Below are 27,991 nucleotides of genomic sequence, written 5' to 3' on the forward strand. Positions count from 1 at the left end.
TGGGATTAGTCGAGGTACGCGTAAACTAACTTGAATATTCATATCAATTAAAAAAAACCAAAACATACCTTGAATCAATTTATAAAAATCATACCAACCATAAATTATCATTAATAATCCCATATATTCCTTGCTTTTTTATAAAAAGAAAAAATTCTTGCAAGTTGCAAGTTTGGCTTCTCCTTAACAGCACTGTCAATCACAATCAAGATAAAGGAGGAATAAAATCGTCCAATTAATCTATCTCCTTGACAGCATTATTAGATTTTGCGTGCATTGAATTTCAGCTTGAATGACTCTAAACAACGTTCGATTTCAAATTACACTCGATTACTACAACCAAAACTCTTTCTACCTCGGTGAGTTGGTTGAGTGGAATTTATGTTGAGTAGATATGTTGAAAAATCCGATTAGTTTCACGAAAAGTTAAATTCGTAGGAGTTTTTTAATTTTATTTTTAATATATTTAAGGTAGCGTTTATTTAATAACTCAAAATAAATGAAAAAAACAAAGATAATAGGAAAAAAGAAAAGAAAGAAGAAGTTTACCCTATACGGGTAGAAGTGATAATTGATGAATTTATAGGACAAGAAAAAGAAGTTTACCCTGTAAAATTTATTCCCGTACTACCTAAAAGATGAAAAGACGTCAAAACATTCACTTGATGAATTCTAGAGTTATAATTATATAGTTTGCAAGTGCCACACTAAGTCAAATTATTTTTATTTTAATATATAAAAATATTTAAATATTGTTAATGGTTTTTTAATAGAAAATAATTTAAATTATATAGGTGTTGGTTTGATGTGACCAGATTAATTTTATAGATTTAAAAATAATTTAATCAACCAGTAAAACTATAGTTTAACTAAAGAAACTCAAAATAATTTTTTAAAAATAATATTGAGATGACAGTATAATTGATCTACTTGAGCCAACTTGAGTTAATTGTCAAATTCATTACTCGGGTCATGAAATCATGATAACTCTGTATAAAATAAATCAAAACAAATTATAAAGCTCAGCTCCCAATCAACACAATATTGAATAATAAAATTAAAAAAAATCAATTATAAAAAGAACAAAAAAACAGCATGAGTCAACCCAAACTTGTCAAATCCCTTGACTCGAGTTATTAGACCAGGATAACCCTGTAAAAAGTAAATCAAAACAAATTATAAAGCTCAATTCCTAAACAATTCGATATTAAGGGGTGAAATTGAAAAAAAAATCAATTAAAAAAAGACACAAAAAACAACATGAGTTAACCCACTAAATTCATGATCTAGGTCATGATACCGAGATAGCCTTATAGAAAGAAAAATGAAAAAAACAACCTTGGTCATCCTATTTTACCTTGCCAAATCCATTACTCGGGTCATGAGATCATGATAACTCTGTATAAAATAAATCAAAACAAATTATAAAGCTCAGCTCCCAATCAACACAATATTGAATAATAAAATTAAAAAAAATCAATTATAAAAAGAACAAAAAAACAACATGAGTCAACCCAAACTTGTCAAATCCCTTGACTCGAGTTATTAGACCAGGATAACCCTGTAAAAAGTAAATCAAAACAAATTATGAAGTTCAATTCCTAAACAATTCGATATTAAGGGGTGAAATTGAAAAAAAAATCAATTAAAAAAAGACACAAAAAACAACATGAGTTAACCCACTAAATTCATGATCTAGGTCATGATACCGAGATAGCCTTATAGAAAGAAAAATGAAAAAAACAACCTTGGTCATCCTATTTTACCTTGCCAAATCCTCAATTCAGGTCAAGAAAATGAGATAACCCTATATAAAGTAAATCGAAATAAATTATTAAGCACAATTTTCATCCAACCAGTTGTTGAAGAACGAAATTAAAAAAAAATCAATAAAAAAATGACATAATAAAATGACCCGAGTCAATCTAGGTCAACTCGTAAAACTCATAATCCGGGTCATGAGATTGAAATAATCTAGTAGAAAGTAAACTGGAGCAAATCATGAAGCCTAATTCCTAATTATTTTAATGTTGAAATATAAAATTAAAAAAATACAAATTAAAAAAGGAAGAAAAACCATGAGTTAATCAGGTTAACCTGTAATACGAGCTATGAGATTGAAATAACCACATAAAAAGTAAACCGCAATGAATTATGAAGCTCAACTTTAAATTAATAAAATGCTAAAGGATAAATTAAAAAAATATTTTTTTTTAATAAGCCGAAAATAGAAAAAATAAAAAAAACTGTTTATGAGGTGATAGATCTCTTGTAGTTTTTGTTAATTACTTAAATAATCATGGTAAAGAAACAGCTCATATTACTGTTCTAATGACATATTAGCACGATGATATTTCGATGTTCAAGGCCGACAGGTGAGTATAATATGTGCATGCGAAACTGATTTCCTGGACAGTATAATTAAGAAAAAATAGCATGGCTATGAGCATGAAAGGCAACAGATTTCCATCTAACCATCTAGTAGGTGACCAATAATAAAAATTTAGGACTAAAAATTTATTATTTCTATGATTTCAGATTCGAGCATTATAATTGTTAATATAATTATCACCGAAAGCTTATATGATCATTAACTTTAAAGCATGTAAAATTAGTCGAGATACACACAGACTAATTTAAACAACCATGTTAATAAAAAAAAATACATTTTAATATATACATACGCCTTAAAAAAGGAATTGAAATTGAATTTTAAAAAAAGAAAAAATATATATATTCTACCCCTTTTTACTGTTTGTTTTTCAAAGAAATAATCAATAAAGATATTTTAGAGTCTTTTCGGACGTACAGGAGCTATTTTCTACATGAGAAGCAAAACAAATTAGTAAATAATTAAAAGATAAAAAGGCATTGAAGTATTTTAAGGTAATTAATTGCTTAATATATTCTTAATCATGTTAATTTAATCATTGATTAAAAAAAAATATTTTTTTAATTTTTAACATGTCATCTTATTTATTTTCATAATCTAAATTAACAAAACATCATATGACTTGCACATGATCATTTGAGATGATGCTAAACCTGATCCATATTCTAAAAGCGTGTTTGACAGTGTGATTATGAGTGCTTTTCAAATAACTTTTCGTGTCAAAATACATGTCAATAATGTTTTTTTATTTTTTAAAAATTATTTTTGACATTAGCACATCAAAACGATCCAAAACGTACAAACCATATTAAATTTTAACAAAAAACAAATTTCAAATTTTTTAAGAATACAAGTTGAACCATGTTCCCAAACATTTTCTAATAAGCGAAGTAACTCTGTTGCTCTTTAATTTTAAAATCTATCCCATGTATATCCACACTTTTTTTATTTTAAAATTTATTTTTTATAAATTAAAAAAATTAATTGGCCTGTACATGATTTATGCTGATGCTAAAAGTACTTTATACTCTAAAAAGCTAGCTCTAATGTTTTCTATTTTAAGCTTTATCTCCTATAAATCCCTACATACGAATTAAATTTAAAAAATAAATTAAAATATTTGTCGTTGATTTTTAAAATGTTTTTATTTATTTTTTTAATATTAATTTCTGAAAATTAAAAAATTAATTCCAATATAAATTCTGCAAAAATCACGCAACACAAAGGTAAAAATAACAGGAGGGTGAAAAAAACATTTCCCTTTTCTTCATTTTTTCCTCTCAAATGACATCCTCCCTTCCCACTTGCTTGAACATCTGTCCATTGTTTATATGTTAGCCATAAGATCACACCCTCCAAGGCCCCTTTCAGCTTCTATTGTCCCAGCAAATTCAAACTTAAGAGTCATTACTAATGGAACTCCAACTCCAAAAACATAGAAAAACTACAAATTAAGAACAAAACGCTAAGAAAACAAAGTTAGAAGGCCAAGCTGTCTGTGCCTTCTTCCTTCTGCTAATATGGACGGAACGTACGGTCTGCACTCAACGGTGGCGGACTACTCAGACAAGGCGTTGATGTCGCCGGAGGATTTGATTTTACAATCGGAGTACCAGAGCTTGCTGTCTTCCGAAACTCTTCGGCTGCGGATTCCGATTCTTGGATCCGAAGAGTTGCTTTCAGAGGCGGCTTCGATCAGAACAGAAGAAGATATGTCCGCTTTGATCAAAGCCAAAATTGCCTCGCATCCTTGCTATCCTCGTTTACTCGAGGCTTATATCGATTGCCAGAAGGTGATCATCCAACTAGCACTGAAAGCATAGCATTAGCAGCAGTTGAATTGATAACAGTTTTACTCCTATTATATACATGGAAGCTACAAGACCTAGCTAGTAGCTAGGCAAAGAAAAAGTTGTTGAGTGCTAATCTATTTATAAATTGCTATTTAAGGGCTAGTAGTATTTCTCGATGACTTATTTGGGACTTTGAGAATTATATATTAGCTCATGAATCGCATATAGAGCTTTAGAGAATTTGTTTTGTTTTGGCAGGTAGGGGCGCCTCCGGGGATAGCGTGTTTCTTGGATGAAATCCGGCGAGAAAACGACCTTTTTAAGCAAGACGCTGTCTCCACGTACTGGGGAGCTGATCCCGAGCTAGACGAATTCATGGTCCCCTCCCCCACCCTTCTCTCTCTCTCTCTCTCTATATATATATATATATATATATATATATATATATATATATATATATATATATATATATATGTACTTATATATTTTTTTATGGGGTTTGGGTTTTTCTCATCTGCCTTGTGTTTCTTCGTAGGAAACCTACTGTGATTTGTTGGTGAAGTATAAATCTGATCTTGAAAGGCCTTTTGATGAAGCAACAACCTTCTTGAACAAGATTGAAATGCAGCTTCGTAATCTCTGCACTGGTGCCTCCATCAGAAGCATCTCTGGTCAGTCTCTTTCTCCTTCTATGGAAGATCCTTTGATTTTTGTGCTATACTTGTTTAGTCTTCTCTGTTATTGCATTATTCGTGCAAATTACAATCTTCTCATCATTATCAATGCGTCTCAAGGGCAGATTCGTGTGTTTTTACTCGTGGTGTTAATAATACATGAAACTCACATGAGTTAATTTGGCCATGCTTTCCTAGTCCTAGCTAGTTACTGACATTTTTCCTTTTCCTTTTTCTTTATTATCTGCAAAAACTCCTTTATCGATAAGAGAACAATCGAAGAATACGGGTACAGCGATAACATCACAAACAAACAAAACAAACAACAAAAACCCTAGCTAGCTAGACACTTGTGACTTGTTTACATTAGCAACAACTGCTGCTCATTTAAGTAAATATAGTACACACTCCCTTCTTGAATTAATAACCTGAAATACTTAATCTCTTTGTGGTAATTTGGGTTTGTTATGATCTTATGTCATATTTCTCGTCCTTGTTTTGTAAATGATGGAGTAAGAAGGTTAATGGTTCTGCAGTGATGGACTTTGCAACAGTCTTCGAACCTTTTCCCTTTTCAGTTCATCGTTGCATGAGCTTGAATTTACTTGCATTTTCCCACTCATCCTTTCTGTTGCGAGTCCTTCCTTTTAATTTCTTTTTCTCGCTTTCTTCTTCTTTCCCTCCCTTGTCGGTGTCAGGAAAAATGAGGCTTCAAAGTAGAACCTTTTGTTTTAGAGATTCTGGATTTGACATTTCAGAGCTCAGTTAACTGATGGAATAAATAGTAGTCCGATAGTATTTGTACAGTGGCGGGTGCCTTTCCAACTAAAAGACCATTGATTATGGAGAACCAATTAGTTAATGCTTCTTGGTAGAAGCACAAGTCCTAATTTGACCAGCCAATTCACCGTTTGAGATTTTATCAAAGTAAATGAAAGGTGCCATTCTACATCTCTTCCACTCTTAATGTATGTGGCATGCCGTTGATTTTTTTTTTAAACATTATTTGATGACTTGATGTGATTAGTTTAATATAGTTTAGTTTAACTAGTATGGTGTCGTTGCTTACCTGAGAAACTCGAACATGGAAAAATGTGTGCATAGCTAATTAGACCAAGAAAAGAGTCAATGGATTTTTGCTGTTAGAAATTGTTTTGATGTGGCCTTGTTTCTTTGTTGCACTTGTCGATCACTGCTTTTCCCAAGCATGCTTTTATATATATAATAAAATGGTGATAGTTAAAAGATTAGAGCATTTTCTAGTGTCACACCCTAAAGTCCTAACTAGCTTGAACCTGCTTGAGTTTTCTTTGACATGGATATTCCTGTGCAGACAGAACATTCTCAAGTAATAATTTAGCTGAACTTGCCTATGAATATGATCATGAATGATGCAGTCTTGTGGAAAGATAAGAAATCATTCAGTGTAGCTTGTGTGCTGGCTTGTGCATATACCATAGTTAATGCTCCTCTAAATTGATGAGAATATTCTCAAAATAATTTTTAAACCTTTAGATGGTACAATATTGTTGCATTGTGTTTGTTTGATAGTATTTTGCTAGTCAAATTATCTCTCATTCAAAGCCTATTCCAAGCACTGCTCTAATTTTATTCCCGAGAGCAACAAATGAGTTATAGAAGTTTTGATTAAAGGCTAATTTTCATTCCTTTCATCTTATGAATTAGTTTTCTTTTTGGTGAATGGGAATTCGTCATTTGAGTGGTTGAGTTCCCTTGCATTTAGCCTTTCCTTTCTTTGGTGCGCATGGTTCCAAGAAAACGCAAAAATCTATGTTTCAGACTACCTGTATATGTTGCATGCTTTGGACCTTCACATGGTTGTAAAATAAATTGGGCTTGCCTAGTTCCAATGGGAATGTCATTGACCTGTAATGATACCCAGTATGGTCACTTTAAAGAAATTCAAGTTCCAATAGAGCATGGATAAGGATGGTGGAGTGTGAAAAATTGAACATTAAAAATTGTTTAAGAACTGGCAGGCTTCTGTTTCTAAAGTGCTCTTGCCGCAGCTATTATCTTTTGGGTAGCTGTTTAGATTTCAAGCATGGATAATTTTATAAACAGAGAGTATTTTGTTATTATAATCCTCATCAACAATAGATTGTCGCGTGACATATGGAATCTAACTAATCTCATGGGTATAAATGATGACTTTCTACGAGAAATCAGCTCGAGGCTGGATGATAACTGCCATTTTACTCCTATATGACATAAAGTTGCTTTTTGATATTTTAACCCTCAAAACTCTTTCGAGGCCGTGTAACTTAATCTGAATCCTAATTTTTAAATGGCAGAAAAGTAGAAGTAAACCTAGAACAAATTGCACTTGCTGACTGCATTAGGACTTCCCTTGCTTGCTTGTCAAAACCCTTAAGACAGGATGGAATAGCACTTTTTTTAAGCACGAGTGGAGGTCTTGCATGTGAAATGGGCATGGCAGCCTCAGATTCTCAGGGTGATTATCAACTTAAACATGATAAAGCTTGTGAAATCACACTTATCTGGTTGGTATTAGTTGGCAACTTCGATCTATTATTGTTTTCATTCGAAAGTACCAGCTGCCCTTTTGCAAGATGTTCGTATCATTTCTCATCTCATCTTCCCTTCCCCGCGTTTCTTGTTTTCTCTTCTGCTTTAGTGGATTTTCAAATCTTTTAATTTTTCAGAAGACCAACGTTTGCTAAGACTTGTAGACATGACAACGGATGTCAATTGGACATTACTACATATTAGCATACATACACGTGCTCTGATTGTGCTAAGGTGCATATCTGCAAGGCTGCTATAACTTTGTGTTATCCTTTCAGGTCTGCTATTTATTTATTATCTATTATCTATTATTATTATTATTATTATTATTATTATTATTATTAATGATGATGACGATGACGACCATGATAATTGATAATGCCGCTATCTGCCTTCATTGCACTTCCCAGTCGATCTTAGATGGATATGTCCCCCATGCATTTTGTAATGCAATTTGTTTAATACAACTTGGTAGATTGCTTTGCTGATAAAAACTGGTCTACCATTATGTTCGGAACTTGAGACATTTGATAATCCATGCTAAACTTTCCAGGGTTACTTTTCCTCGAAATTTATTTGGCTATATGACGCAGTCAATATTGAGTTGAAATTTGCAATCGATAAAGATTCAAGATATATATAAGCATTTTTTCTGCTACTAAATAGAATTGCAACATGCATTAGTGGAGAGGAGAAAAAAAAGTCGAAACCTCCTTTCATTAATTATTCATGTTCTTTGCCTTGACGCCCTTGCATAGCAGCTGTGTCAAAAGTGTTGGTGCTACTACAGGATCCCTGGATGTCCATTGTTTGTTTCGTAAGGTTCCCCGCTTCGGCAAAACATACTTGCTAGAGTACATGATGATTAATTTTTTTTAAAGTCCAGCATATGTCTATTAATGAATCATCAATGCTCTAGCTAGTTGGTGCTCCATCTATTGTCCGTGCTAAATGAAATATATGTAGACTTGTCTGATAGTTGGATAGGTGAATACACAAGGTGGTGCTCCCTAAAAAAACCTGCTGTTATAGCATATAGCATAGCATGCATGTAGTTCTTGACTTGCTCGGAGAGGAGAGTGATTGTTTGGTGTTATCTGGTATGCAATGCATGTGGGGTAGGCGGTGGGTACAGGTGGGGTTAGGCTAAATTAATGAAGGCTACTTTATGGGTCTTTATGCCCGGTTAGGGCGGGTGGCCGGAGTTCACATGGGACTCCCGCAGATTTCGCTGTGATCCCACTACCTTTTTTCCTTCTGTATAAAGAAAGACTAGAGAGAGAGAGAGTTCATCATTGAATGCCATCTCTACTTGTCTTGCCTCTACACTAGCACTGAGCAGAACCTGTTCGTGCTCTAGCTAGCTATTGTTTCTGTCTGCTATATGGAATGTATAGTTTAGTGGTTGTCATTTCCATGGACATTTGTTTCTTTGTGGCTTTGTGGGTCTTTGTGCTTCTTGATGTGCTTCACACGTGTCTTATCCTTCAGCTTTGAACTTGGGTTGTTGCGGGTCCCAATTTTGGCTTCTTTCCAGCGTGTTCTCCCATCCCGCTTCCCGTCGCTGTCCACAATTTCCCGTAACGTTTAGCATTATTTTAAGGTCTGGTGGAAAATAACAATAATTGGGAGGATTTGTTCGCTCCATTAAATTCTAAATCACTCACAAGTACGGCCCTGTTAGAGAAATGGTTAGCGTAGGATCCCATTAAATAATCTCTTAGAACTTTGGTTTAAAACAAAACTATAAACCACAGCTACAAAAACTAACTATCGCAGAACATACGCACACCTTGCCAGCAAAACCGTAGCATATCTTATTCTTGTTATTAGATTTATGAACAGCAGAGATCTTACTCCTTTGGGAAGAATCAATATCCATGTCACGCTAGCAATTTCCATAACTGGAAGTTCAGAGATGATTGAGGTATGGATTAATTATATCAGTAGGCTATTTGGCTTTGATTATAGCTATTACTAGGGTTATAAATAGCTTTGATTATAGCTATTACTAGGGCTGCCTTGGTTTTGGTTCGGGGCCATCAATTTTCTGTTCTCAATTATTTGAGATCGTCGTTCAAAAACCATACCTCACCTTCTCTGCAGTCTTTTCTGCAAGCTTGATTTGATAGGCTACCATCTTGTCCGCAGGAACTCTCTGAGCCTGCCTCTCACTGACAAACGATATAACCAAACGAAGCGCTGCCTGACCTTCAACTTTTTTAACATGGGAAAAGTAACAACTTTTAAGGGCACCTCCGGTGAAACCACCATGAATATTACAACTGAGTAAAAACATAAAGGAGTACTAATCCATGTACCATAAGAAACATAAGCTAAGAAAATAGTAATGATTATATATGCTCTCAGGAAAGAAATAGTGATTATTACATTTCATTGCAATGGTTTTAGGCTTTTTTTTAGCTTTGCATTACTCTACTTTTTTTTTTTTTTTTAATAACCTGTTTGGCAATGTTGTTTTGTTGTGTGTTTATCAAAAATTTAATTTTTTTATTTAAATTTAATTTTTTTTAGGTATTTTTAGATTATTTTAATATACTGATATTAAAAATAAAAAATATTATTTTAATATATATTTAAATAAAAGATACTTTAAAAATAACGGATCTAAATTGTAGATTTGTTTTTGCTTTCAAAAATGTTTTTGAAAAAATTAAAAAAAATTACTTTTTTCTTTGTTTTAAATTAATATTTTTTTTAATGTTTTTAGATATTTTGATATACTTATTTTAAAATTAATTTTTAAAAAATAAAAAAAAAATATTATTTTAATAACTTCCATCTTCTGCTTCCTTTTCCTTCTTCCAACGGTCAGATCTCCTCGCATGCTTGAGTTGTCAAAGTGATTTTTGGGGGTCACCTCCGAAATAATTATAGGTCATATGAAATTATTCTCTTAGAAACAAACCTCTTCTTATCGTGATTAAAAATATGTCTCTTAATTGTTCGTAGTTGATTTATTTCTTCCATAATATTTATTGTTTATTTAACATTACAGTTCCCAGCCTAGTGTCGTTGCTGCTTCATATCGTAATTAAAAATATGTCTCTTAATTGTTTATTTTCTATATATTTCTCTTCTTAATTAGGACACTTAATGTTAAGTTAGTTTATGTAATAATCTAATTGGCTTTAGACACAAGTACTTGAGTTTTAAAAATTGAGATTGAAAAAGAAAACTCGGAGGGGATTGAAAGAGAAAAACCCTAAAACATTTTATAAGGTATCCCAACAGGAAATGAAATCCTGAATGCTGAAAAATAGCTCACAAGTCACGCTTAAATAGCTAGGGTTAAAAACTTTATTAAAAAAAAGGTAAATCTTAATTATTCAATAAAATAAAAATACTATCTAAAACAAGTAGATAGAACTTAAGCCGAAACCGAAATAAAAAGCAGCATAAAATAATCTCGAAAAGTTAACAAGAATAGTAAAAAACACAAAACCCTAACGAGCACGATTGATTGTCTTCATGTGCTCACGAAACAAGCTCTCTGGATAGAGGTGATTTGCATTCGTTCTGACACTCATAGAAAAAGTTATGGTCAAAATAATAAAGGGTAAATAAAAATCCCCAAATCGACCTCAACTAATGTTTCTTGCCATCCTTGAGTTGGTGTGCTCTGTCAAGGTAGCTCCTTCAAAATCTCCTGCTTCTCCCTAGGCTAGAAAGAACTACTAAGTTGAGTAACGCACATTGAAGACGTTAGAGTTCTTTAAATAACTAGGAAGACAAAGTCTCTAGGAATTGTCGTTCTTACAGCACCTCACAAGGCCCCATCTTTGTTTTTCAAAGCTTGCTGCACTCTCTCATTGGAAACCAGTCATGGGTAAGCATAGCTTGTATTGAATTTTCAACCTCAAAAGCGACCTAATTGCAGTGACTTATATTTTGGATTACTATCAGTGATTGCCTGTTCAACCTAATCATGAACCCCCCAAAGATACCCTATCATGTTTTCTCCCTTGACGCTCGAGTACCCAATACAGGGAAAAGGCGCCAAGTCAAGTACGCTTGATGTTTGTATTCTAGCCATACGTTAAAACCTCAAAAGGACAAAGTTGACTGCTGTGATTTCTTGACTATTATATACGAACTCAGTTTGTGATAAGGCAAGATTCCATTTCTTTAATTTTCTCCCTACCAATCTCTTTAAAAGAATCCCTAAACATCGATTACCAATTGTTTGAAAGTAGTAGGAGGCTTTATTCAAATTCAGATATGCCCAACTTCCCCTATAGACAATGGCTCATAAACTTGGTATCCTAATCAGATTTGATGGACCTAAGAATCCCATGTAAGTGAGCCACCTTACCTTCTTGAAGTAGGGTTGGACATTGTAGTAGTTTTCTTGCAAGCATTGAAATGGCCCATGTTGGAGGACCTATCCACTACCACAAAAATATAGAATCCACAACTCTTGAGACGAGGCAAATCAATCTTAACATCCATCCAAAGAGCTGGAATAGGTGTGCTTAGACCGCTGACAGATGAGACACCACAACAAACCGTGCCAATGGACTTGAAAACTTAGGCCAATCATAATTAGAGGTGAGCAAAACAGAGCCTTATCACGTTCGAAGTAACCCTTGCTTTGCAGCTCACAAATAATATATTCTTCAAAAAACAGTCTAGAATACACATTTGCAAGCCACTAAACAAGTAACTATGAAAAATAGCTTAATCACTTCACTCATTGCTAATAGCTGCTTTGGAATAAACAAGTGTCAAACCTTACAAAGTGAGGCGTATGGTTTCGAGAAGAGTAACCCACCAGCTAGTGTATCGATCACATTGTTGAGCCTGTCAGATTGGTGCCTCGAGGAGAAAGTAAACTCTAGAAACAGGACATGTATTTTGTTCAGCTTATGTTGCTCATTGATGTATTTTAAGACCTCATGATTAATGACGAGAATGAACTCTTTCTGCACACAATAATGACCTAATGTTTCAATGATTAAACAATGGCATATAACTCAAGGTCATAGATGAATTAATTTTTGAATCAAGATTAATGGCATGAATCTGATGGTAACCGTTCTTATCTGTCTTATCTGATGGTACTCCTTCAGAATCTCACTTTGTTAACATTATTTTTGCTATTAATCAATAACAAACATATCCTTAATTTCTACCCATTAGAGTGTGCGAGTATTATCTTTCCTACGTTCCTCTTGATCAGCAACGGCGTTTGTTAAAGAAGTACTATACTGAACCCTAAATTATTATTGTGCTTGGATGGTGTAATGGGATGGTCAATAAAAATGATAACCAATCACTTCGGTTATCCTTCACTAGGACTAGGAGGCTCATCTTGGCTATAGGAATGGAAGAATGTTTTCGGTAGTTTTTCACAGGCTCTAAAGGGCTGGGTCAGGGTTAGTAACGTTAAATTGAGATTTCACCAGCTCGATTCAATTAAGTGTCAGTTGTAGGATAAATGAATGAATGTATATTGTTGATTCTATGTATTTTGTGCATGCATAAACCATTTAAGGATTTTTCAATTCACTTGTGTAGATGAAGGTGCGCCATCATCAGATGAGGAGTTAAGTGGAGGGGAGTTGGATATGCATGAAGCTCAACCAAGTGGTGAAGACCGAGAGCTTAAAGATAAACTTCTCCGCAGGTTTGGAAGTCATATTGGTACGCTGAAGCTGGAGTTCTCAAAGAAAAAAAAGAAAGGAAAGCTACCGAAGGAAGCTAGGCAAACCCTACTTGGATGGTGGGATGCTCACTATAAATGGCCATATCCAACTGTGTGTATCTCTCTCTCTCCTTGAGGCTGCATCTATTTTAGTTTTTTTTAAAATATGCAAGTCCTGATTTCCGATGCATAGGATATCATAGAACGCACGAAATTATTTTCAGGTGTGAAACTGAGAAGGGTAGCATTATGTCTTTTGATTCTTATAAACGAGTTACAGATGGGCCGGATGTAGATGTTTCATTTGATGCTGGTAGCTATATATATATATGTAAATGCTATGAATTTGTGCAGGCAGGATTTTAATTGTTTTCCAAAGTTCAACGCTGGTAAGACGATAATTTGCTTGCTTAATCATCTTTCCAGGAAGCTGATAAGATAGCATTGGCCGAATCGACGGGACTAGATCAGAAGCAAATTAATAATTGGTTTATAAATCAACGTAAGCGCCACTGGAAACCATCTGAGAACCTGCAATTTGCTGTTATGGATAATCTTTCTGGGCAGTTCTTTACAGAAGACGACTGATATTCCTGTTGGCTTCATGTACATTATGCAACGCAACATTGCTGGCATTGAAAAGTTCATCTTTAGAAATAAAAAAGAAAGGAAGATTAACTGTATTTTGCATCATGTATATTCGCAATTAATGCTTACATAGTTTGAATGAATAATCTACTCCTTATTCTTGGCGTTATGCTCTTTCTGTAGAAGATGTGTAATCTTCGAGGTCTATCTTGGTTGTTTAGACTAGTGAGATTCAGATTTGCTCGTATAAATCAAAGTCTGACAGAATTAACATCTTGCCACTGATCTCTTGTGCTAGGAGAAAAAACCTCCAGCCTCTCATTTGGAGACACTGTTCTGCCACTCAAAATCACTTGACAAATTCCGTCCGTCTGGAGTGAGCTCCTGAAAATCAAATTAATATTTTTCTTAGAATTTTTAGAATTTTTATTATTATTTTGATGTGTTGATATAAAAAAAATATTATTTTAATATATTTTTAAATAAAAAATATTTTGAAAAATATCCTTTTCAAGTGTTTTAATTCCCTATCTATACAGGAAGATTAAACACATTAAAGTGTTAATAATAGTTAAATTAATATATGTGTTTAATTATATCCTCCTCAAAGCCACTTTCAAGGAAAGCAACAGTTTAGCTGAGTTTATCCATTACAATTTGGGAGACATAATGCAAGTGAGGTGAATCAGAAAATGAAACAAGTTACTTTTGATGAACGGTCGTGATACTAGTTTGATAAATCTTGAATGGATAATATTTATTCATGCATAAACATTTGGTGTTAATGCAATACATGGACAATAAATTACCTCATCAATTCTGAACCGCAAGATTTCATCAATGGTTGGAAAATTGCCATGTCAGTTTTGAGCTTCTTGACATAAGTTAATTATTTTTTAGTCTTTGGTCTCTTTATCAACTACAAAGTTTGAGAAGATAAAAACAGAGCTTGGGTGTCTTAGCATCGCTTCAGCTGCAGCTAAGTTTTGGTTACAAATCTTCATCCTGTCGACTACACCTTCCCATACCCATCCAATCGTTGCGCTAACAAACGCCAGCTGCTCTTCAACAGCATTGCCCCTTCCCGTTTTTTTTTGTTTTGCACAGTTGAATGATTTGTTGAGTTTGGGTCAGCTTCGTATCTGGAACCTTATGGCCGTATCTTCGACTGGGTAATTAACGCATTGGAGCCAACTTTTTCAGACAAGAGAAATGCTAAACCCCCACTTCCACAACACAGGTCCAGCACACAGTCTCCCATTTTCGGTGTCCCAATATCATTCTCTTTTTTTTCTTACAAGAAAAAGTTAATTCCTTTTTGAATCCTTAGTTGTGCTTGAATCATCACATTGCGTGAGTGTAGCAATGGAAAGTAATCTCTTGTCAAGATTTGCAGGTGAGTAATCTTGATTTCTCAAAGGAGCAGCTGTTTATGGCTTCGTCCCGGCAACATTTGCTTGCAAAGGCTTACTGCAAGAGCATCGAGTGAGCATTGGTAAAAGATTTTTTTCGCACCTAGTGATTTTAACATTTTGGATAACCTGATTTACATTGCATTGATTGATCACAGGTGGGTTGAGGGCGAGGCAACTGATTTGCCCTTCCAAGATTGTTACTTTGATGCTATTCCCATAGGATATGGGTTTCGAAAATGTGGTGGATTAGCGGAAGGCCTTGCAGGAGATGTTTAGAGTACTGAGACCAGGTCCCATCTTCTTCCCTCTTGTTTGAATTAACAAATCGTGACATTTCTCACCCGTGTGTTGATATTCAAGTTCTAAAGCATCAGTCCTTGATTTTAATTGCAAAATGAAGAGTGCTTTTCTGCCTCTTTTTTTCTCTCCATGTTTGTTGATATAATGTGCCTGTTGGACCAGAGGAATGAAATCCGATCCTTAGCAACGAATGCTTTTGCATGAATAGTTGTCCTTTTATCTATGATGATTGATAGCTGTAGGCTCTGAAACACAGTTTTCCTATTGGTTTTAACCTTCTTTCTAAGAATGTTTGTTAGAACTTATTATCAGATATGTGTAGATTTCGCTCCTAATCAGGATCTGATAAAATAAATTCTTTTGTATGTTTCCTGTCACAAGGAATGGATGATTGACAATGTTGTCGTCCCTGTGGCAACTTCATATGGTCTTGCAAAGAGTATGAATATTTGAAGGGCTCAATAGGAGAATATTTAACAGGGTCGTTGTTCCTCTGTAACTTGTAATCTACTATGCCTTTTGCTGGATTAGATGAACAGTGATTTCATAGTAGACAAAACTTGAAATCTGATGAAAGCTCAATCCTCCAAACACTGCATATCTAATTGTTTGTCTGTGTCAATGATAAGGTCTTTTTTTCCCGATAATTCCTGTTACTCGCTATGTCTGGAAATTTCCTTAGCCCACCTTTCACCATTGGTAAGAGCCCATCAGTTTGAAGAATATTATTGTCAAAAACCATCTCAACCCAATTATATTACTCTTTAATACACATTTTCAAGTGCAAACTTGTAACCGTCTAGTCATCAAAGTTCTGATATCATGTTAAAGAACTAAATCAACCCAAAAACTTAAGTTATTAAGAAAAGTTCAAAGAATAATTTTACATTACTCTCTAACAACTATAACATGGAAGGAGATGACAAGTTGATTATCATGTTTGGAAGGAACATGCTTCTCCTCTAGAGTTTTTTATCTTTAATTTTTTTGTAGTGAGGTGACATGATTTGTATTTTTTATACAGGGAAGGAGGTGGAAGAACATGCTCTGGAAGCAGGATTTTGTACTTCCACACACTATGAGATTAGTGGAGGCCTAATGGGTAATGTAGTAGCCACACGCTAGATGAGGTTTGTTCCCAGTTTTTAACAGCATGTTTTCGAAGTTTTTGTTGGGGATGGACATATTATATATAGGGGTTGATGATTTTTATGTTTAGAGTGTTTACTGCAACTCAGGCATTACAAATGATAAGCTAAAAGCCACAAACAATCTGGCTACATGGATGATAAATTTCCATTGTATTAATTTTCGACGGGAGCTTCCCGCCCAAGAGTATCCTTGATGGAAGAGGAAATGCATGCCAACCCCTCAAATCAAGAATGTATTCCTACATGATTTTTATTTTCAAAAAGATCTTAAAACTTGTAATTCTAGTTTTCCTCAGCTAGATTTGTTTATTTAAACCTACACAATTTTCTAAATCAGTCAGTTAAACTTTACACTGTCATGCACTCTTGTCCAACTCCTGTCCAACTCCATGATGGATATAGGAATTGGCATTGCTGCACTCAATCTCATCTTTACAACTGTATAATTTATTGACAACTTCTCATATGCCCATCATCATATTCTTTTTGCAAATGCTTCTGACACGGTGCTTGAATTAGTGGAACTGTGGCCTCTGATGTTTGGCCAGTTTCAATAAATAGAAGCAGTATGTTGCACTGTACCTTTGTAAAATCTACCTTTCATCCGTCTTGAGGTTATCTTGGGTGGAAGGAACTATTTTCAATGGTGGCAATTGATGCCGAAGTACCAGAATTAAGGGGGTAACATGGATCCTCGCATGTGTCATTGAGTTCCATGGTCATTTCGTCTATGAAAGGGGGATTAGAGGGCCGAGGGAGATGTTCCTCAGTTGTTAGCATTTGTAGAGCCTTTGACATTGTTGGTCGAAGTGATGGGATTTTTTGGGTGCACAGAAGGCCCACATGAACTGCTCTCTTAACATCATTCTTAACATTGTTATCATGGTGGTTATGCAGCATCAGATTTGGGTCATAAAGCTCCTCCACAGTTCCTGCCTGGAATTTTTTCCACGTCTGTTTTCTCCCACAAAAGAGAGGATTTATGGACAGGCCTTTCATAAATACTTTATAAATTAAAGACAATAAAGAAGTTTTATGGAAAGCATCTGAAACTTACTAGTATGACTAGACTCTCCGTGTATTCTGAGTTTTTGCTCCTGTTATTCTGCCTTCCTGTAACAATCTCCAACAAAAGCACCCCAAAGCCGTAGACATCTACCTTTTCTGTTAACTGACCATGGGCTAGGTATTCCGGAGCCATGTAACCTCTGCAAATTATTTGAATTCATTGCTTGTTCGAATATTCAAGGACTTTAATTTGCATTTAAAGTACTGCAAGATTTCTGGCCAGCTAATTGTCTTTCGAGCACTTTGGAAATATCTGAAAGAAAGATACTTACAATGTTCCTGCAATGGCTGTGCTGATGTGACTCTTATCGTCTTGGAAAGACCTGGCTAACCCAAAATCAGCAATTTTAGCACGAAGCCTTGAATCTAACAAGATATTGCTGGCCTTTATATCTCTGTGAATGATTCTGATACTGGAGTTCATATGAAGGTAGGCTAAACCTTCTGCGGTGCCAGTAATTATCTCATATCTCTTCTCCCAGGTCAGCTCCTTGCCTTTGTTCTGATCTGCCACATTTAGATATGCAAAACACCATCAAGTTCCATTTCAGTCAGCATTCCAACTCCGACACAGACTTAAAACAGCGACAATATCAGCAATGCAGTAAGGCAAGTATTCTTTGTTGGTACTTTATTGAAAACATTTTTGCAATATCAGAATTAAGGTTTAAATGTAGATTTATAGCATTTACCGAAGATGAAACGATCGAGACTCCTGTTAGGCAGGAATTCATAGACGAGAAGGCTTTCAGGTCCAGAACAACTGCACCCCAACAACCTGACCAGATTTTTGTGTTCCACACTACTTATCATGTTTAGTTCATTGTAGAAATCCTTAGCTCTATGTCTGTTGTTAAAGAAGAGCCTCTTCACTGCAATCTCCCTTCCATCAGGTAAAGCTCCCTGCAATGAACAAATAAAACTTAGACAAACCCTGGTCTAATTTAGTTATTAGAAGAATTTGATTAGTACTAACATATCATAATGAAACTAGTAGAGAACAACCTTGTAAACAGATCCAAATCCTCCTTGTCCAAGCTTGTTGGTGTCGTCAAAAGATCCAGTAGCCTTCTCAAGTGTCGAGTACTTGAAGTTCAAGCTACTGTCATTGAGGGTTCTGGCCACCTTTTGAGCCTCATTAGAACCTGTAAGATGAAGACACAAGCATTCCAGAAGTCAAGGAAAATGTCAAAGATAACCAATACTGTTATAAGTCGTCAGATTATGAGCGTTATATATTTTCTGAAGCAGATAACACACGCAAAGGAAGTTTGTTACCTCTTCTTTTCTTCATTATATATCTGCGTTTCCATATATGAACTCCTATAGATACTCCAAGTCCCAAAACCACCAGAGAGCTGATAACTGAAACAACTATTATTACAATGCTCCCTGCAGTTCATTCATCCAGATGCATGAATCACGAGGCCAAGTTTATTAGTGTAAGAACTTCAAATATATATGAACCGCATTCAGTCATAGCAACTTTGCAACACAAGAGAATGCAATTCCTTTACCTCTGGAACCTCCATTCCCAAGTTCGTCGTTGAGAAAATCTATATCCGAGTACCTCATGAAACACCCAGTATATAGTGCTCTGCCCTCCGACCATGGCAAACATCCCAATATAGATGCAGTGGCATTCTCCAAGCATGCCCTGCAAGAGCTTGCATTTAATGTCTTCCAGCAATTAGCTAACACATAAGCTGACTCATTTGTGCCCGGAACTGTGAGCTGTACCCGTGCATAACCTTGATTATTTGATGCGCTAGTGACTGCTTGTGAGACAGCCTGCCTTGTCGATTCCGCAAAGGTTGAATTCTTACGCGTTGTATTTCCACAAACAGCCTTATCTCCAGGTCCTAGATATTCTTCATAGAAACTATAATTCTCAGCTCGAATGAAGCAACCATCAAGGTGAATGCGACCCCCATTATAAGGATAGCATTGTGGAAGAACCGTACGTGCCTCGGCATAGCATAGTACACAGTCAAGTAACGACAGGTCCCCATAGCATTGGGCAAGGCCATAGTTAATGTCAGGTCCAGAGCCTGAAACTGCAACTCCAAAGCCTGACGCACTCATCTGTTCACTGATGTTTTCCATTGTGGCAACAAAATTTGGCACGAAGATAGTTGCGTTGTGATCCAGTTGGCGTCCACACATAACTTGGACCGTCTGGGATCTAGGATGTCCAACCACCACCCGTTCACGCAACAAAACATACCCAAAAAAGCAGAAGAAAATCCTTTGGTAAGGGATCGATTGGATTGCTTTTGTCATCTTTGGCTTCGATTACAAGATTGGCTGTGCAAGGTGGATCAGGTCGTTAGAAAATCTCAAGTCATGACTAAGATCAAAAAGGGGTAGCACGTCGAGAGTAATGAAAACACAACAAAGACCAGAACTGTCAAAACTATGGATTGAGTAACCACTCGAGAAAGGGAAATGGGCTGGGCATAAATAAGGCGTGGAGTTGTTGCCGGCTTTTTATTTGTGGCACTCTCGAACAGATTGCAGATCATGGGTTCCTTCATTTTTCAAGTCAAAAAAAGTAGGTACTCTTTTGGTGCCAAACAGCCCAGATGGAGTTTCCTGATTTCACACCTGTTTTTCTCCACCATTTTCACACGATATATCTCACAAGGAAGGAAACAAGATGAAATGAGAAAAACCACCTCAGCCGTAAGTATGCGTGTTGGGCAAGATCCAATGGTTACTAGCAACCCGATGCTCATCTTGATTAAAGAAGAATTTGCCGTCAAATTCTTAAATGATCCAGAAGCAGTGTGGGGCATTAATTATCCAAAAAGGCAATGGACCCTTCCTGCACCCCAAGGCCAGCCCCACACTCTCTTGCATCGCATCCATCCTCTTAAATTTTTTAGCAAGACATTAAGACGGTGACAGCTAGCCTACGCCTAAGCCCAGGCCTATACAAAACTACTGATAAATCCTCGAACACGTGGTTGAGTAGTTTATCCATCTTTTTTTTGGTGAGAGGAACAGTGAAAAAACATAAAAATGTTCCTGATTACACGATTCTGATCCAATATTCCAGCTTCGACAGCTATGTCGGGCAGCCAAATCAAAGTAAAAAGAACTGAAAGAAGGAACGACTACCTTTCTTACAAAAAACTAAAATAAAATGATTCATGTTAATATTGTTTTTCTTGATCATACTAGACTAGCAGGGCGAGATGGGTTTCTAATTAAATTAAGCTTCCTTCCTAGCTACCTCTGCAACGTCAAGTTTTTTGTCTTTTTCTTTTTTTAAAGAATTATTAGTCTATCAAAGAAAATAAAAGAGAAAAAGACAAGAAATTGTATATATAGATTTGCATGCATACATACACACCTTAATTAGTGTTGTGTAGAGCAGCTGAACTGAGAGATCTTGTGCAATAATGGAGAAAGTCTTAGCTTTATCTGTTTCTAACTTTACAACTGAAGAAGATGAAGAAGAAGAAGAATATTATTATTATCTAAGTAGTTGAATACAAGATTGCCAAGGTAGCGCGCTCAAGTCAAAGTGAAGATACAAACGACACCAATCTCTCTCTCTCTATCTCTCTAAAAATTCTAAAGGGAAGGAAGAATAGTGAGAAGGAAGAAGGAGAACGAAAGTCGTTTCAAAAACCAATAAAAAAATATGGCAGAAACGCGGTTCTACACTCTTCAACTCTGTCCTTTGACGGTAAGGAATCCAATATAAATTTCAGCCCTTTTTTTATCTCAATCTGGCAACTTGAGCTCTACATTCATAATCTGATCAATTGAGCCCAGATGGATTCAAATGTTACTCGATTTCAAAGCAATTGATACTCACCATAAAAAGTTAAAAACCATGGCAAATCATTTCCCTTTCAATTATAGTCTAATGGCAATGAGAGCAGTGTTTTCAGGAGTATATATATTCTTACCAGAGAATGGCTTTGGAAGACAATAATATGTATAGATCGGAGTGCCTTGCTGGATGAATGGATACAGAGGAAGGCACTACTTGTCTTGTCATCCATGAGAGCCTAGAAATAAAATTAACTGTTGATTTCTATTCTTGCATTTATATTATATTTGTTTTTGTATTTTAAAAATGTTTTAAAAAAAATTAATTTTTTTTATTTTTTTGTTTTAAATTAATATTTTTAATGTTTTTAAATAATTTTGATGAGCTGATATCAAAAATAATTTTAAAAAATATTATTTTGATATATTTTTAAATAAAAAATATTTTAAAAAATAATCACAACCATATTCTTAAATATATTAAATAATATTTATGTAGTTCTATTTATTAAGGGTAGAATAATACTTTCAGTTTAATCTATATATACTTTATTTGTATTTAGGTTAAGACTAAGCATTCATAATATACAAATTATTTAGAATTCTAATATTTTTTTTATATTTGATCTTAATTATTTTAATATGGTATCTGAGCTTGTTTTGAAAATTCATAATATACGTTATGGGTTTCGAAAATGCGGTGGATAAGCGGAAGGCCTTGCAGGAGATGTTTAGAGTACTGAGACCAGGTCCTATCTTCTTCCCTCTTATTTGAATTAACAAATCGTGACATTTCTCACCCTTGTGTTGATATACAAGTTCTAAAGCATCAGTCCTTGATTTTAATTGCAAAATGAAGAGTGCTTTTCTGTCTTTTTTTTTTCTCTCCATGTTTGTCGATATAATGTGCTTGGACTCAGAGGAATGAAATCCGATCCTTAGCAACGAATGCTTTTGCATTAATAATTGTCCTTTTATCTATGATGATTGATAACTGTAGGCGGAAGAACTTGCTCTGGAAATAGGATTTTGTACTGCCAAACACTATGAGATTAGTGGGGGCCTAATGGGGAATGTAGTAGCCACGCGCTAGATGAGGTTGGTTCTCAGTTTTTAACAGCATGTTTTCAAAGTTTTTGTTTGGGAAGGACATATTATATATAGGGGTGGATGATTTTTATGTTTAGAATGTTTACTGCAACTCAGGCATTACAAATGATAAGCTAAAAGCCACCAACAATCTGGCTCCATGGATGATGAATTTCCGTTGTATTATTTTTCGACGGGAGCTTCCTGCCCAAGAGCATCCTTGATGGAAGAGGAAATGCATGTCAACCCCTCAATCAAGAAGTTTGTATTCTTACATGATTTTTATTTTCAAAAAGATCTTAAAACTTGTAATTCTAGTTTCCTCAGCTAGATTTGTTTATTTAATCCTACAAAATTTTCTAAATCAGTCTGTAAAACTTTACACTGTCATGCACTCTTGTCCAACTCCATGATGATATAGGAATTGGCATTACTGCACTCAATCTCATCTTTACAACTGTATAATTTATTGACAACTTCTCATATGCCCATCATCATATTCTTTTTGCAAATGCTTCTGACACGGTGCTTGAATTAGTGGAACTGTGGCCTCAGATGTTTGGCCAGTTTCAATAAATAGAAGCAGTATGATGCACTGTTCCTTTGTGAAATATACCTTTCATCCGTCTTGAGGTTATCTTGGGTGGAAGGAACTATTTTCAATGGTGGCAATTGATGCTGAAGTACCAGAATTAAGGGGGTAACATGGGTCCTCGCATATGTCATTGAGTTCCATGGTCATTTCGTCTATGAAAGGGGGATTAGAGGGCCGAGGGAGATGTTCCTCAGTTGTTAGCATTTGTAGAGCCTTTGACATTGTTGGTCGAAGTGATGGGATTTCTTGGGTGCACAGAAGGCCCACATGCACTGCTCTCTTAACATCATTCATAACATTGTTATCATGGTGGTTATGCAGCATCAGATTTGGGTCATAAAGCTCCTCCACAGTTTCTGCCTGGAATTTTTTCCACGTCTGTTTTCTCCAACAAAAGAGAGGATTTATGGATAAGTTAAAAGACCGGCCTTTCTTAAATACTTTTAAATTAAAGACAACAAGGAAGTTTTATGGAAAGCATCTGAAACTTACTAGTATGACTAGACTCTCCGTGTATTCTGAGTTTTTGCTCCTGTTATTCTGCCTTCCTGTAACAATCTCCAACAAAAGCACCCCAAAGCCGTAGACATCTACCTTTTCTGTTAACTGACCATGGGCTAGGTATTCCGGAGCCATGTAACCTCTGCAAATTATTTGAATTCATTGCTTGTTCGAATATTCAAGGACTTTAATTTGCATTTAAAGTACTGCAAGATTTCTGGGCCAGCTAATTGTCTTTCGAGCACTTTGGAAATATCTGAAAGAAAGATACTTACAATGTTCCTGCAATGGCTGTGCTGATGTGACTCTTATCATCTTGGAAAGACCTGGCTAACCCAAAATCAGCAATTTTAGCGCGAAGCCTTGAATCTAACAAGATATTGCTGGCCTTTATATCTCTGTGAATGATTCTGATACTGGAGTTCATATGAAGGTAGGCTAAACCTTCTGCAGTGCCAGTAATTATCTCATATCTCTTCTCCCAGGTCAGCTCCTTGCCTTTGTTCTGATCTGCCACATTTAGATATGCAAAACACCATCAAGTTCCATTTCAGTCAGCATTCCAACTCCGACACAGACTTAAAACAGCGACAATATCAGCAATGCAGTAAGGCAAGTATTCTTTGTTGGTACTCTATTGATAGCATTTTTGCAATATCAGAATTAAGGTTTAAATGTAGATTTATAGCATTTACCGAAGATGAAACGATCGAGACTCCTGTTAGGCAGGAATTCATAGACGAGAAGGCTTTCAGGTCCAGAACAACTGCACCCCAACAACCTGACCAGATTTTTGTGTTCCACACTACTTATCATGTTTACTTCATTGTAGAAATCCGCAGCTCTATGTCTGTTGTTAAAGAAGAGCCTCTTCACTGCAATCTCCCTTCCATCAGGTAAAGCTCCCTGCAATGAACAAATAAAACTTAAGACAAACCCTGGTATAATTTAGTTCTTAGAAGAATTTGATTGGTACTAACATATCATAATGAAACTAGTAGAGAACAACCTTGTAAACAGATCCAAATCCTCCTTGTCCAAGCTTGTTGGTTTCGTCAAAAGATCCAGTACCCTTCTCTAGTGTCGAGTACTTGAAGTTCAAGCTACTGTCATTGAGGGTTCTGGCCAACTTTTGAGCCTCATTAGAACCTGTAAGATGAAGACACAAGCATCCCAGAAGTCAAGGAAAATGTCAAAGATAACCAATACAGTTATAAGTTGTCAGATTATGAGCGTTATATATTTTCCGAAGCAGATAACACAAGCTAAGGAAGTTTGTTACCTCTTCTTTTCTTCATTATATATCTGCGTTTCCATATATAAACTCCTATAGATACTCCAAGTCCTAAAACCACCAGAGAGCTGATAACTGAAACAACTATTATTACAATGCTCCCTGCAGTTCATTCATCCAGATGCATGAATCACGAGGCCAAGTTTATTAGTGTATGAACTTCAAATATATACATGAACCGCATTCAGTCATAGCAACTTTGCAATACAAGAGAATGCAATTCCTTTACCTCTGGAACTTCCATTCCCAAGTTCGTCGTTGAGAAAATCTATATCCGAGTACCTCATGAAACACCCAGTATATAGTGCTCTGCCCTCCGACCAAGGCAAACATCCCAATATAGATGCAGTGGCATTCTCCAAGCATGCCCTGCAAGAGCTTGCATTTAATGTCTTCCAGCAATTAGCTAACACATAAGCTGACTCATTTGTGCCCGGAACTGTGAGCTGTACCCGTGCATAACCTTGATTATTTGATGCGCTAGTGACTGCTTGTGAGACAGCCTGCCTTGTCGATTCCGCAAAGGTTGAACTCTTACGCGTTGTATTTCCACAAACAGCCTTATCTCCAGGTCCTAGATATTCTTCATAGAAACTATAATTCTCAGCTCGCATGAAGCAACCATCAAGGTAAATGCGACCCCCATTATAAGGATAGCATTGTGGAAGAACCGTACGTGCCTCGGCGTAGCATAGCACACAGTCAAGTAACGACAGGTCCCCATAGCATTGGGCAAGGCCATAGTTAATGTCAGGTCCAGAGCCTGAAACTGCAACTCCAAAGCCTGACGCACGCATCTGGTCACTGATGTTTCCCATTGTGGCTACAAAATTTGGCACGAAGATAGTTGCGTTGTGCTCCAGTTGGCGTCCACACATAACTTGGACCGTCTGGGATCTAGGATCTCCGACCACCACCCGTTCACGCAACAAAACATACCCAAAAAAGCAGAAGAAAATACTTTGGTAAGGGATCGATTGGTTTGCTTTTGTCATCTTTGGCTTCGATTATAGGATTGGCTGTGCAAGGTGGATCAGGTCGTTAGAAAATCTCAAGTCATGACTAAGATCGAAAAGGGTTAGCACGTCGAGAGTAATGAAAACACAACAAAGACCAGAACTGTCAAAACTATGGATTGAGTAATCACTCGAGAAAGGGAAATGGGCTGGGCATAAATAAAGCGTGGAGTTGTTGCCGGCTTTTTATTTGTGGCACACTCGAACAGATTGCAGATCATGGGTTCCTTCATTTTTCAAGTCAAAAAAAGTAGGTACTCTTTTGGTGCCAAACAGCCCAGATGGAGTTTCCTGATTTCACACCTGTTTTTCTTCACCATTTTCACACGATATATCTCACAAAGAAGGAAACAAGATGAAAAGAAAAAAACCACCTCGGCCGTGAGTATGCGTGTTGGGCAAGATCCAATGGTACTAGAAACCCGATGCTCATCTTGATTAAAGAAGAATTTGCCGTCAAATTCTTAAATGATCCAGAAGCAGCGTGGGGCATTAATTATCCAAAAAGGCAAGGGACCACTCCTGCACCCCAAGGCCAGCCCCACCCTCTCTTGGATCGCATCCATCCTCTTAAATTTTTTAGCAAGACGTTAAGACGGTGACAGCTAGGCTACGCCTAAGCCCAGGCCTATACAAAACTACTGAACAAACCTCGAACACGTGGTTGAGTAGTTTGTCTGTCTATTATTTGGTGAGAGGAACAGAGAAAAAACATAAAAATGTCCCTGATTACACGATTCTGATCCAATATTCCAGCTTCGACAGCTATGTTGGGCAGCCAAATCAAAGTAAAAAGAACTGAAAGAAGGAACGACTACCTTTCTTACAAAAAAATAAAATAAAATGATTCATGTTAATATTGTTTTTCTTGATCATACTAGACTAGCAGGGTGAGATGAGTTTCTAATTAAATTAAGCTTCCTTCCTAGCTACCTCTGCAACGTCAAGTTTTTTTTCTTTTGTTTTTAAAGAATTATTAGTCTATCAAAGAAAATAAAAGATAAAAAGACAAGAAATTGTATATATAGATTTGCATGCATACATACATACCTTAATTAGTGTTGTGTAGAGTAGCTGAACTGAGAGATCTTGAGCAATAATGGAGAAAGTGTTGGCTTTATCTGTTTCTTACTTTACAACTGAAGAAGATGAAGAAGAAGAAGAATATTATTATCATCTGAGTAGTTGAATACAAGATTGCTAAGCGCTCAAGTCAAAGTGAAGATACAAACGACACCAATCTCTCTCTCTATCTCTCTAAAAATTCAAAAGGGAAGGAAGAATAGTAGGAAGGGAGAAGGAGACCGAAAGTCGTTTCAAAAACCAACAAAAAATATGGCAGAAACGCGGTTCTACACTCTTCAACTCTGTCCTTTGACGGTAAGTAATCCAATATAAATTTCAGCCCTTTTTTTTATCTCAATTTGGCAACTTGAGCTCTACATTCATAATCTGATCAATTGAGCCCAGATGGATTCAAATGTTACTCGATTTCAAAGCAATTGATACTCGCCATAAAAAGCATGGCAAATCATTTCCCTTTCAATTATAGTCTAATGGCAATGAGAGCAGTGTTTTCAGGTGTATATATATTCTTACCAGAGAATGGTTTTGGAAGACAATAGTATGTATGGATCGAAGTGCCTTGCTGGATGAATGGATACAGAGGAAGGCACTACTTGCCTTGTCATCCATGAGAGCCTAGAAAGAAAGTTAACTGTTGACTTTTGAGTCTTGCACCATAATCATGTTTTTGGTGCCATATAACTTGCGGTAGTGTTTTAATCCCAAACAAAGCCTAATTACTTGGAATCTCGACGGAAAACCAACGGAAATTTCTCCATAATCTATCGGAAGGATAATTAGACGAACCGGTGCTTATCTTTTTGCTAGATTCGGGTTCTTATGCACTCAGATTTTACTTCATTTCGCACTACTTTGAAAATCTTGATTATTCCAGGGACAAATTGTGGCTATAATCACCACCGTTATGATTATCGTGACGCTGTCATAACTTGTTGATTCATCACGCATCATCATCACCATCACCGTCAATAAACTTCTAGTCCCCCCTCTGCATACTCGACAATTTATAACTTATTATTGCATCC

General features: G+C 35.9%; 3 protein-coding genes and 1 long non-coding RNA gene across 7 annotated transcripts; 2 read left to right on the forward strand and 2 right to left on the reverse strand.

Moving 5' to 3' along the window:
• The first annotated feature begins 3,644 nt into the window (after nucleotides 1-3,644).
• LOC7460768 (homeobox protein knotted-1-like 6) lies at nucleotides 3,645-13,834 on the forward strand. Its single transcript, XM_002315646.3, has 5 exons — nucleotides 3,645-4,185; nucleotides 4,444-4,563; nucleotides 4,721-4,856; nucleotides 12,951-13,189; nucleotides 13,504-13,834. The coding sequence occupies exons 1-5, from the start codon at nucleotides 3,913-3,915 to the stop codon at nucleotides 13,663-13,665; spliced, it is 930 nt and encodes a 309-aa protein (XP_002315682.3). The 5' UTR covers nucleotides 3,645-3,912; the 3' UTR covers nucleotides 13,666-13,834.
• Nucleotides 13,835-14,568: 734 nt separating this feature from the next.
• LOC18102400 (uncharacterized) lies at nucleotides 14,569-22,838 on the forward strand. 2 transcript variants are annotated; one of them, XR_008060379.1, is made up of 4 exons: nucleotides 14,569-14,905; nucleotides 15,062-15,160; nucleotides 15,236-15,370; nucleotides 22,135-22,838. It is a non-coding gene; the product is annotated as an uncharacterized LOC18102400 (long non-coding RNA). The 2 variants fall into 2 exon arrangements; XR_008060380.1 differs by having other exon boundaries at nucleotides 14,758-14,905; nucleotides 15,062-15,150.
• Nucleotides 16,667-21,619, reverse strand: LOC18102401 (cysteine-rich receptor-like protein kinase 2). 2 transcript variants are annotated; one of them, XM_052456657.1, is made up of 9 exons: nucleotides 21,523-21,619; nucleotides 20,958-21,046; nucleotides 19,117-19,906; nucleotides 18,878-18,991; nucleotides 18,605-18,744; nucleotides 18,292-18,502; nucleotides 17,872-18,106; nucleotides 17,589-17,739; nucleotides 16,667-17,485 (listed from the first exon to the last, which is right to left on the reverse strand). In XM_052456657.1, exons 3-9 carry the CDS (start codon nucleotides 19,880-19,882, stop codon nucleotides 17,147-17,149), a joined length of 1,956 nt encoding a protein of 651 aa, XP_052312617.1. In that variant the 5' UTR covers nucleotides 19,883-19,906; nucleotides 20,958-21,046; nucleotides 21,523-21,619; the 3' UTR covers nucleotides 16,667-17,146. The 2 variants fall into 2 exon arrangements, with proteins under 2 accessions (XP_052312617.1, XP_006378229.1); XM_006378167.3 differs by lacking the exon at nucleotides 21,523-21,619 and having other exon boundaries at nucleotides 20,958-21,386.
• On the reverse strand, nucleotides 22,727-27,615 carry LOC7492389 (cysteine-rich receptor-like protein kinase 2). 2 transcript variants are annotated; one of them, XM_024610255.2, is made up of 9 exons: nucleotides 27,480-27,615; nucleotides 26,931-27,019; nucleotides 25,094-25,883; nucleotides 24,853-24,966; nucleotides 24,580-24,719; nucleotides 24,266-24,476; nucleotides 23,846-24,080; nucleotides 23,562-23,712; nucleotides 22,727-23,447 (listed from the first exon to the last, which is right to left on the reverse strand). In XM_024610255.2, exons 3-9 carry the CDS (start codon nucleotides 25,857-25,859, stop codon nucleotides 23,109-23,111), a joined length of 1,956 nt encoding a protein of 651 aa, XP_024466023.1. In that variant the 5' UTR covers nucleotides 25,860-25,883; nucleotides 26,931-27,019; nucleotides 27,480-27,615; the 3' UTR covers nucleotides 22,727-23,108. The 2 variants fall into 2 exon arrangements, with proteins under 2 accessions (XP_024466023.1, XP_024466022.1); XM_024610254.2 differs by lacking the exon at nucleotides 27,480-27,615 and having other exon boundaries at nucleotides 26,931-27,215.
• Between the last annotated feature and the right edge of the window lie 376 nt (nucleotides 27,616-27,991).

The sequence above is a fragment of the Populus trichocarpa genome, chromosome 10, assembly GCF_000002775.5.
Source record: "Populus trichocarpa isolate Nisqually-1 chromosome 10, P.trichocarpa_v4.1, whole genome shotgun sequence".
NCBI lineage: Eukaryota > Viridiplantae > Streptophyta > Magnoliopsida > Malpighiales > Salicaceae > Populus > Populus trichocarpa.